Raw genomic sequence first — 12,383 nt, 5'->3', positions numbered from 1 at the left:
TGAAATACTCGAAACATAATTTTAGACAGAACAAAAAACATGGTTTCACGAACACAAAACTTGTCCGATCACAAACTTGGTTTAGCTGAACGGTTGGATTCATTTCAGACACATGAAGTTGAATTCACATTGCTTCATTCTCATTTTCTGCAGTGCGTTTTACGAAAGATGCCAGTATCCATCTATATTGCTGCTCACTGTATTTCTCCGCTATGGTCTACTCTTGTTAAAATAACCACGTCTGCAACTCTGCATGCAGCTCACAAAAGGGTGTAAATGAAGCGTGTTCTGTAAAAAAAGTATTCAAGAATTCAGTGCTGAAAGTTCAGCGCTATCTCCCCGAACGTTTGCGTTGTACACAGCTACGTTGTTTTGTTGCACTGATATTTTGAAGTATAGAAATGGTGAGATGAGGCAGCAAATGTCAATATGTCTCATGGTCCGGATAGAACCAAGCCGAGGTCTGGACCTGGATTGCGGTCCACTAATTGGTGACCGCTACCCTATACTATCACGCCAATTTGATTGTCTTGTGACGCTTGGTGTTCAGACCATTCCGACGTCATTGTGGGCATATAGGCCAGAGCCCACATCCTGTACCCACGCCCAAGAGGAGGCCATACTCCTGGTAAAATTAGTTTGTAAGCAAGTGCAATAGCATCCACCACACAGTGGGAGATCTTTTGTTTGGAGACGGCCAAGCCCTATGAGCTAAGGGTTGTTCAGATACCCTGAATTGACTCGTTTGGTTCATGTACACGTGTAATACCCTACAATGCAGAGCATTTGCAGTCACTTAGCATCACCCGACTCCAAGGAAGGTGGAGTTGATTGCCAGCAGGGTAACAACCTGAGCCTTAAAGGGGACTGCCAGTACTTCGGGCACATAACCCTTTCTTGGCTTGAGAATTGCCTTTGACAGGCCCCGTCCAAAATGTAAAAAGAGTTGATGACCAAAAAGGCCTAAAGGTCCCAAACACATTTTACTGATGCCAAAGCGAGTAGCAGCACAGTCTTCAATGAGAGTATGCTTAAGCTTGCTGTCTCTAGTGGCTTAAACAGGGAACTCATAAGTGCATCTAAGTCCCAGACCGGGTTGTAGCGGGGTGAAAAATGGTCTTAGCTATCTCGCACACACAGAAATCTGCTGACCAGAGGATGTTTGCCTATAGCCAAGACCTCAGAGGTCATGAGTGGTGGCTATGTTTGCGATGTATACCTTGAGCGTGAATTGAGTGAATCCTGCATCAAAACAAACTTGTAAAAAGGAGAGTATCATCTGCACAGGGCAATGTGTTGGGTCCTCACCCCATGAAGAGCACCAATCAGCAAAGAGTTGCTACTTTAAGGCATACAACCGCCTAGTTGAGGGGCCTCTGGCCTGTAGTATGGTGTTCAACATCAGTTGTGACAACCCTATTGTTTCAGACGAGTCCCATTCAGAGGCCAGACGTGCAGGCTGCATAGATGCCGGATCATGCCTGAAGCCTGTGAGAGCAAATATTTCCTCAAAGGAATCTCCCATGAGGGTTCATCTAACAGTTCTACCACACATATTGATATTTCGCTGGTCATTTGTGAGCTAAGGTGCTCAAGCCTTATTGAATTATTGAGTGGCGGTCACTCATTGAAACTGAATCAGCTAAGCTGGATTTTTGCTCAGTATTGTGAACATGTTTGTGCAGCCGCTACAAGATCTGTCAGTCGTGCTAGGGCATAGCAGACTTTTGGCATACCATCTACATCAAAGACTGAAATAGCGTTCCCAGCATAAAACTGCAGAGAAAGTGAGAGCGTTGTCCTGAGAATGCAGAAGAAATGGCTCCACAGGGTCTATCCAGAATGCATTTCTCTTGAGGAGGTCTAGATTCTTGTTGGGACATGGCAGTCTTCTGACATGATGTCAACAGACTAAAAACAGGCATCGAAATTACATGTGTCACACCACAAATCGTTCCCAGCTCACATCAATGGGGAAACCGAGAGGGCATCTTAGGTGACACATAAAATCTCAGTGTTATGGCATGATCTTCTTCTGGCATGGCGTCGACAACAGTAAAAACCGGGCTAACCATCTGTTAGGGTAAGAGAGAAGTGAATTCCTGACAATTTTAGCCAGGGGTGTCATTCCACTGACACCAGGCCGCCCATAGACCTGCCAATTTCCTGGGCAGAGGTTTTGGTGACCGGAGTGCCAATTCCTATGCATGGTGCTTTTAACAAGGCGGATACACCAGAGACCTAAACTCTCACTGAATAGGGAGAACTTCAAGTCAAAATGTGGAACTCAGGAAAGGGCAGCACCAGCGGCAAAGGCTTGAAGGCGTGCCGACACAGTGAACTCCTTTTGCCTTTTTTCCAATGGAAGGGCTCTCTCCAGCATGAACATTTTCAGGTTCATAGTAGAATGGACTGAACGTGTTAGCTGGTCATGTGATCCGACATTTCATTCCTAGAAAGGAAACTTACTGACTGGGCACCAACATTGTCTTTGTCCAGTTGACCAGTTGTTTTTAATGCTTAAGAAAGAACTTCAAGCAACTCAGAGGCCGCTTTGTACCATTTCCCAACCACGGGGAAAAAATGGCAAGGTCCTCACATGTTTTATTAATGAAAGCCCAATAGGTTGAAGCATTGGGTTTATGGTTCCAGAGCATGAGAGATTACTACGTTGCCCTGAAAGAGGAAAATTGTGATGGTGTGGTGCTTGGCTTTGGGCTCAATCAAATTGGTGGGATGTATAGGTTTTCAAACTCCCCCTGGAGGGTGCTCCCATAGTGTCAGCTTCTGATGCAGCATCAAAGTTACCTCCTTGAAAGGTAGCATGCTCCCTTTAAATCCCTTGGGGTTAAGTGCTTCGCTCAACCATGCAAAAGCTTAATGCTCATAATTATTGTCCTTCTGGGTTCAATATTTGACCTTTTGGTTACTATCCTAGATCTTTAATCACTAGGCTACACCACCCCCGAGAGTGTTGTGAGAACCTGCATGGGTGGAGGTTTTATTAATTACATACTCGCTAGACAGAAAATCACCCTGCAAAGCGAGGCTTTGTGTGTGGTTAATGAGAACATAGACATGACTCCACCAACAAACAGTCAAACTCTCATCTCTGGAATAATAAAGAGGTTGATACACATACCCCAACTGAGGAATATGAGAGGGCATACACATAACAACCAAGTGGCTCATGTTTCTGTTTATGCACATCATGAATACATGGTAGCACGTAACTGCATGTTAAACTGTCAGGAAGCTCACACCATGTTAACAGTTGAAAAACCAGTTCCAGACCGTTTTGTCACTCCTAAATGCTGATTCATGATTCTTTTTTTTGCTCAACCCACTTCCACTTCATCAGGCGGTCGGCTAGGAGCCCCTTCTCCCCTCGCGGTCGGCGGCCATCGTTCTCGTTCAGCCGGCTGGGCTCCTCGTCCCCCTCGTCCCCCGTGGCTGCTTCGTTGGGGTGGACGGTAGTGGCGAGAAATCTACTACGGCGTATCCCTCCTCCTTCCCGGGCTTCGGCACCGCCGACTGCGGAGGATGGTGCGGGAGAGAGAGATCGTTTACGGACATGTCCGTCATGTGCGTGTGTTTGTCTTTTGTTTAAGTTAATCATTAAAATATAATTTATATTGCCAAGCCAGTTCTCGCCTCCTCCTTTCCATTGAACTGCGTTACACTGGTGCTGAAACCCGGGAAGGAGGAGGGATACGCCGTAGTAGAGTTCCCGCCACTACCATCCACCCATCCGCCTTGAAGCGGAGGGACGGCTTCCGACCACGAGGGGAGAAGGTGCTCGCTGCCGAACGCCTGGAGTGGGAGGTATATATATATATAGATATTATACATTTATCCTCTGTATCACTATGGAGGATATAGATAGGGTATATAACAGTTTGCACTATATGAGTTTGTGTGTGGATCTTAAAGATTGTTGGTTGTTCATCAGCTGTTTTGTTCTGATAATCGGAACCCACTTATATATAAAATACTCATATAAAGTATACTGGTACAAATGTAAAGTTTATCAGTTTAAAAGAAATGCATTTAGGCACCAGAGGGTGCTCTGCTGACAATATACAGAGCTCTCTCTCTCTCTCGCTCTCTCTCTCTCTCTCTCTCTCTCTCTCTCGCTAGTGCACCTCTTGAGGTCAGGAGCGTGAAGTTTATACACACTGAACAGCTATCTATTAGCTGGCCACCATTGCATGTGTTTAAATAATTTGATTTGCTCTATCTGGGGTTTTGTTCTGGGGTTCAGCTGGACATATTTTGGATTGTAAAGTCAGCTCTAAGACCATATGGCTAAAGGGGGCTTCTCTTTGGGTTTAGCCCTTGGTAGCTTAGAGCTTTGTGATAGAGGGTCTGTGTATCATATATATATATATATATATATATATATATATATATATATATATATACAGATTATTTTTTTTCAGCTGGGCATGGAATTTAATGGCTTTTTTATTTTAATTATTAGTGGGTTAGTCCTAATTTGGCTCTGCATGCATTATTTTTTAGTTTTTCATTGTACTTATAGTTTATCTTTTGGCAGAATTCTGCCTGCAGAGTCTCTATTGGGTGTTTGCCCATTTAGTGATTTCTTAGTTTGTGAGTGAGCCGCTGACCTCACCTCCAGAGTGCTTTAGTTTCTATAGTTGATTTAATTATTTTTACCCATATTCTGATTAAGTACACTTTTATATTTTTCTTAATAGCATACAGCTCTTTGTACCTTGTCTGGAGTGGAGTGCTGGGGTGTGTGGAGTGGTGGTGGCATAGTGGCTAAAGCACAGGGCTGTTAATCAGAAGGTCACTGGTTTGAACCCCAAGGCCACCATCATTGTGTCCTTGAGCAAGGCACTTAACTCCAGGTTGCTCCGGGGGGATTGTCCCTGTAATAAGTGCACTGTAAGTTGCTTTGGATAAAAGTGTCTGCCAAATGCATAAATGTAAATGTTGTCTCTAAGGTCATTCACAAAATTGTTTATGTTTCCCGTGTTGCTGTGTTCTAAGTGCAAGGTCTAATATGAAGTTAGGGTGTTGGTCTTGGTGACTGGGTCTTTTTCGTAATATCATTATTTTTGTCTTTTTGGGTTAAATGTCAGGTCCCATGTCTGACAGAAGTTGTGCAGGAGGTTCAGAGGCCTCTTTTGTGGGTGACAGCAGCACCAGATAATCTTCAAACAGGAGACATTTGACTTCAGAATGTTTGGCCAGTCAAAAAGCATAAATAGATCTTAGGAAACAAAACATTTAACCTCCTGTTGCCAATTTTTGTGGACCATCATGAACTCTAGCTAGTTCAAAATTTAGCTAACTAAACCCCATTTGAACTACTGTAATCTCTGGAAAATACTGTATTTTTAAGTCGATTTAAACTTACCTAAATGAAAAAGCACTTAAACAAACAAAGTCATCCGTTTATTAATCTCCTGAGACCCGAGCGTTGCATTTACTGTGTGCATTTACCATTTCCCTTTTTGATTTGTAACTAGTAGCACCTAATAAACATGACAAAAAACAACCAACTCTAGAGAAAGAAGTTTACCTAAAAATGTATGTACTCATATGTGGACAGCAGGACTAAGTTGTGAAATTTTAAAAAATACCAAGCTATAGAAAGTCATTATACATTATAATGCAGAGGTCCCAACTCACTGACTGAAGAAGCTCCATTACCATCCTGACAAGAGGCAGGGAACTTCAGAGCCAGATCAAAGTAGAGCCAACAAATATCTCACAGTCAAAGCTTTAAGACACAGAACTACAGGATCATTTTATCACAACACACAATTTGTTCAGACTTCTTCAGATTCAAAAGCACTTGTCTGAAGCTTGACAGTAGACACTTTAAAGCTGACCATGTGCTTCACCTGCCTGTGATGAGGTTGCCAAAGGAAGATGCCTGTATCTGACTCAGTCTTAAAAAGGCATATGATTCTCCAACGATTTAAAGGAAACTGCCCCACTTGTGAAAACAAAAGTCCCATTACCATTTCATCAGATGACTAGATTCACGCTTTTTCATTCCTGTGTTGATATATTTGGTACTGAAACAGGAAATAAGGGCGGGATATATAGAAGGCCTTGTCTCTTTAAAAAACAACAACAATAGCCAATCATTGTTCTGGGTTAAATTTAGTTACATTTGAGATGTACACAAGCAAATAAATGCTTTTAAAGATAACAGACATGCACCAAAAGCCACAGAACTTGATTTTGATTTCATATGACTGGCAACTGTTTAAAAAACCTTTGATTTTATTTTCTCCCAAAACACGAAATAGCAATAAAAACTACCACAGTACTTGCCACAGTTCCAAAACACCTGTTTGACTGATTCACGAGGTCATCGCATACATTTTGATTGAATCAAAAGATTTTCAGTAACTGTCCAATAAGTGAGAGGTATATTGTGGGTAAAAGGCCCCCTGGCCACCATTTAAATATATATATATATATATATATATATATATATATATATATATATATATATATATATATATATATATATATATATTATTTATCAATACTCAATAAAACTACATGTATTTCTTTAAAATCTTTATACACTTTGCCACTTGAAAAACACAAAATACTCAATTGGTACCTTAGCCCTGCCAGTTCTTTGATAATACCATGTGCCATGTAAATAGGTTCTTAAAGAGATAGTTCACCCTATCTATCCATTTAATTATAATAATCATTCAATTTAAAATCTGACACTACCACTTTACCATGATACCATAATTGTATATATATATATATATAAAATGATTATTTATTTATTTTGCAGATGACTACATAACCCTTAAATACATCTACTTAAGGTTGCTTTATGCTAAGCAATCCTACAAACCACACAACCTGACATATGTTATATGAACATTCTGAATACACCACCCCTGATTTAGCAATAGCAGTATGTCATAGTGAAACAATGCAGCGCTAACACAGATTTAAGCAAAGATCATAATGAACCATGGAGGAATGTAAATACAGGAAATGTATGGTTGTAGTGACTGTATCCAGAACGGGAATGTCAAGAAACTTTTTGATGATGCCTAGAAAATTGTATTCTTCAGCAAGTTTTGTGCCTTCTCCAGTAACATTCATTGAAGTGCAGGTGTTGAAATGCCCATTTTGGGCAGATTTTATGAAACAGTTTGTTTCTTTGACAATCCAATAAGTAAAGTTTAATGGGGATATCCATTACATTTGGCTGTTTTGAGGAATTAAATCGGTTTTAGATTTTATCTGTTATGCAAGCACCAGTTTCAGTTCAAAGGGATAGTTTGCCCATTGATGAACATTCATCATATATATATATTTTGGGTGAACTATCCCTTTAAATAATTCAAATGTGAATCTTCTACAGGTTCTATGCTTTGCTAACATACTGCACTCTTGTGTGTTGCAGCTGCTTGTTTCACTTAAAGGAACAGTTCACCCAAAAAATTGAAATGCTCTCATCATTTAATCACACTCATGTCATCCCAGATGAGCTTCAAAAATTATCCATTCACTTGCATTGTATGGATCTACAGAGCTGAAATATTATTTAAAACTCTTTGTTTGTGTTCAGCAGGAGAAAGTAAGTCACACATCTGGGATGGCACGAGGGTGAGTAAATGATGAGAGAATGTTCATTTTTTGGGTGAACTATACCTTTAATGTTAGTTAAATAAATGTCAGTGGCTTCCTGTTGTAAAATCATTGTAATAAGCAGACATGCAGTCAGAAAATGGAAGCAGACGCAAAAGGGAAGACTTCACTCACTCTAATTATTGAGGTATGTTTTTACATTTTAAGAAAATATCAGTTTTGTTCAGTTAATCAGTTTCCTTATGCATACTATATGGACATGATGTTGATTTATTCAGTGCAACATAAAGTTCTCATAACAGCATGCGAGTAAGTTTGAACAATAAACAAATTTTGAACAAATAACATTGAACAATGATTGTTTCAAATGACTACTTTCCACTATTTCTTAAAGACATAAATAATTCATTTGAAATGCATGCATGTATAAAATATCTCCTTCCATCAATCATTTTTGTTTCCATTGTAATACATAGTCAAAAGAGCCGTTAGGGACTCAAATTACATCACTATCATCATTATAGGACAAATTGACACTTTAAGTTTAATCTCTTACTGTATAATCTAATTGATCTTTGACTTCACAACTGAGAACTATACATGCACATGTTTGTCATGCTTGCTTTAGTTTGTGCTTGCTTAAACTTGATCGCCATTGAATTTCATGAAATGACCAAGATTATATTTAGGCCACCCTGTTCTACAGAGCACAGCACTGAGCCTCTCTATTGAAGAGACGGACAGTTTCCATGGTTACGGGAAATGGCTGATCTAGAATCTTAAGTAATGTTCTGTGTGCAGTAACAGAATGCTCCTTTAAGGCATGCTTTGATTCCTTCCTGTTATATGTTGAATTTGCTCAAGTCATAATAGACTAAAATGTACTGTAGGATAATAATAATAATAATAATAAAAAACTACTTAAAATGGATCATTTAGACTAGACTGAATTTATGTGAAATTAGAATTGACCCTATTTATTTTCTTAATACATGCAATAACCTTTCGACTGACATAACTAATCCTTCTTGTTTTTTCAAACCTCTGTAACAAACTGTCATTTAATGACACTTCTCACAATCCAATTAATTCCCCATCAATGAAATTAAGTCACATCCTACATTTCCCCCCATTAAATAACCTGCTTTTGGAATGACATCACGTTATGGAAGTAAAGTGGGTTGTGAAGTTTGCGAATGCTGCTTCAGGTTGACTTTAAAGCATTAACTTTGAAGAAAGAAAAAAAAACTACAAACCAACCAACCAGATAACACAAAAAACACAAAGAGCATGAGAAATGCATAATGTAGATTACATTTTGCACAAAATATGTGCAAATATTGTTCTGGACTATAGAGATGAAAAATACTTGAAATAAATAATGCAGCAGTTATTTCTTGTGTTTTAGCTTGTGGGTTAAAATGTGTCACGGGTCTGTAAAATCAGTGAGCATTACTCAAGATAAAAGACATTCAGATGACATTTCCAATCACATTAATAGCAACTGCTGACTTTACATGCAATAAGGCACATAACAATTCAACAATTCCCACAACAGTACTTACGATACAACTTTTGCTTGGATTTTGCCATGTTAAAGCGTTTTCTTTTTTGTTGGTCATATACCTCAACCACAATTCTGAAACTCGATTCAATGCTGCCATCTGGTGGCAAGAGCAGGAAGCACATTTTCTTCCATTTCCAACCTTAATCTAATGCTTAGTTAAGCAAGTTGAAGAAAATAAAAAATGTCCTATTGTTTCATTTGTTCTGAAAGTAAAATATATTGCAAGGTTTATGTGGTTACTTCAATTGCACTTCAGTAACTGTACCTCAACAAATGACAACAGACTTTCATTTAAAATCAGTATAGTGTTAGATTCAAGCACTATTATAAAATGATTCTTATTTCCTGTCCTACAAGTGTCCTAGTAACACCGTGTCCTAACCAGACATGACTCAATAAAGTGACAAGCAACAGGAGATTTGGTTGGTTGTTGGATCTCTGTAGCTTTGCCTTGGGTAGTCCCGCCCACAGTTAAATCTCATTGGTCTAAAATCCTGCTCCTGTATATTAAACATAAGCTATTTTCTGATTGGCTGTAATTGTGTTGCATCACACTGCATTTTTGCTTTCACTGTGGACAGAATTTATGGAATGATATTTGTGCCACTCGCATTTGAATTAAAATTTTAAGACTTTAATTTGAAAATGTTTACTTTAAATTGAATATTCGACTTGAATTACTTCAAATCTTAAATTCAAATGTAGGTGGAACTAATTCAGATCTTAAAATTCAGATTCAACATTTTAATACTCTGACTCAGGTTACAACATTTCCGTTGGTACACTTCAGGTTTTACTTTCAGATTTGGGTAAATGTGACATAGCCTTCTGGGAATTACTGATTTGATAATCTGAATTCATGTCATGTACATTTGAATTTCAAGTTTGGATTAATTCCAGTTCAAAATGGCATATTCAGTTTCAAGTAAACATTTTCAATTCAAAGTGGCACAAATATCATTCCATACTGTTTGCCTGGTTAGGACTGCGAGATTCTGAAATTCTATATATAAGATCATCTTCACAATAAAGAAGAGTAAGCCATCAACTAAATATAGCACTGCACAAAAAAAACTGTTGTGCACTCTTATCAGGCTTCATAAGTATTTAACATTAAATAAGCAGCACGTAGGCCTCCATGGCCTGAATAAATGTGCATCACTGGTGCATGAATGGGGACTGGGTCAAGTTAATAAGAAAGAGGTCTAGCTATTTGTACTGTGGTCTCTTAACTTTACACTTCTAATAGGAGTGAAATAAAACTACATCAAAATAAAAAAAACACGAACCCCTTACAACAGTGTTGGAGGCAGCTATTATGGTTGAGAACGATGCACACTCTCATTTCTGTCTGTGTGTTTGAAATAAATGTTTGATTTGTGCACCACTGTGGGGGGGTTTCAACACAACAAAAAAAAAATGATAAAACCTCATGCACTTTAGTTTAATCAAAGTGTGTGCTGTAGCTGATGGCACAAGGAGTCCGACTGGGATACTTTTGTTTTCCAGGCGAGTCATTCTTTACATCAGATGCCCTATAGAGAGGCTGCTAACACACGTTTAGTGTCCTTAGAAATGGGTTGAGCTTCTTCTCCTTCTTTTTTTGCTTTCTCTTCATCGTCTTTTTAGAAAAGTAGTGGGAACATGCCTAGTATGCAGCCAATCCCCACGCCGATGGCTTTGCCCTGAGAGAACAAACCAAGGAAAAATACAAATTATAATACAATTAATTATATGATTTGATATGCATATTCATGAATCAAACTAATCCAATCACATACAAATTAAAAGTTAATTCAGGACCATTTAGTGGGTTTCATGTGTGAAAGTATCTTATGACTGTCTGTAACTAACAGAGTACTATTTTCCTGCAGAGAACTTCAGATCTGATTATGTAGTTTCGCACAAGGAAGTACTGCAGTGTTGACTGTCTGGTAAGCAAACACCATCTTTGTGAAAGATGAAAATGGGTCTTCTTATTAGTCCAACCAATCTATCTTTTTTTTCCCCAGTGCATATTTTAACCCTTTAAAACAAAGGTGAGAAATGAATTCCGGTGGGAAGCAATACCTCAAATTTAGTTTAGCACAATATGTAACCGTGACCTTTTCAAGCATCCTCAAATAAAGGGCTGTAATTAAAGTTTCACACTTCAGCGGGTTTGTCATGTTAGCTTGTTCCACACTAATAAATGTGGTTAAAAGTGGACAAATTTCATTGAATAGTGAGCTGTTCATTTCTTGCATAACAGAGTGCTAAATAATCTTTGCAAACCAAATCAATTGTATTCTGTATTTTTGAATGAAAACAAGAAGCAGCCATTACAGCCTGTTCATGCTGATTGTGTCAAATGTGGTCTTTGCTCCATCCACCCAAAGTTTGTATCAGTGAATCCTGCATATTTTCTGAAAACAGAAACTTTAATAGAAGGTAAAAGCAGAAGGTTTTGGCAGGTGCTTTGAGAGGCACTTTGTGTCTGCAGACAGGCCCAACAAAAGAACAGCTTATCTCACAGTACAGGCCACCAAATACAAAACGGGTGCTGCTGATTCCTAAATGATGGTCTTGTAGAGACAATAACAGAGGAAACATTTTCTCTTCCTTTGCAACACTCAAGTGTCTTACTTCATAGATAATGGTACTTAGGCTGTTTGTCATCAGTACAAAACGATGTCCCCAAAGGAAAGTGTGAAATAATTACTCACGGTGTGAGAACTAACTCTGGTCTGCCACATATCTACTTGCTTGGGACTCAAATCAGGAATCTGCATCCCCAGCCTACAGGCCAGCACTTCCACATAACCTGCAAGACTATCACACACACACACACACACACACACACACACACACACACACACACACACACACACACACACACACACACACACACACACACACACACACAGTTTTCAGAGAAAAAAATACAATAAAAATACAATTTTGTCTTGTTTTCCAATAAAAATATCTAATGAAAATATCTAAAACAAAACACATTTAGTATTAAAATCAAAACTGATTTTTTTTTCTCCAGAGAATATATCTTAAATAAAATGTTATAAATAATTAAAAATAATACATTTAAATAATACAAACATTTACTGCAATTAACTATTGTTGTTGATTTTTACTTGTAATTAATTATACATTGGGCAAAATTTACTGAGGATTATGCTTAAAACAAGAACAACTATTTGCTAATTGGGTA

At 38.5% G+C, this 12,383-nt stretch overlaps 1 protein-coding gene across 1 annotated transcript in view; it reads right to left on the bottom strand.

Annotated features, from left to right (window-relative positions):
• Positions 1-7,607: 7,607 nt before the first annotated feature.
• Positions 7,608-12,383, bottom strand: part of LOC127656361 (transmembrane protein 65-like) — a 62,943-nt gene continuing 58,167 nt past the window's right edge. Inside the window, exons 7-8 of the mRNA XM_052144661.1 lie at positions 11,884-11,989; positions 7,608-10,863 (exon numbers count right to left, since the gene is read on the bottom strand). Of these exons, the coding sequence (XP_052000621.1) occupies positions 10,804-10,863; positions 11,884-11,989 (166 nt within the window). The 3' untranslated portion in view covers positions 7,608-10,803. The remainder of the gene's footprint in view (positions 10,864-11,883; positions 11,990-12,383) is intronic.

The sequence above is a fragment of the Xyrauchen texanus genome, chromosome 15, assembly GCF_025860055.1.
Source record: "Xyrauchen texanus isolate HMW12.3.18 chromosome 15, RBS_HiC_50CHRs, whole genome shotgun sequence".
NCBI lineage: Eukaryota > Metazoa > Chordata > Actinopteri > Cypriniformes > Catostomidae > Xyrauchen > Xyrauchen texanus.
The sequence above is the reverse complement of the archived record's forward strand: the minus strand, read 5'-3'. Positions and strand labels throughout refer to the sequence as shown.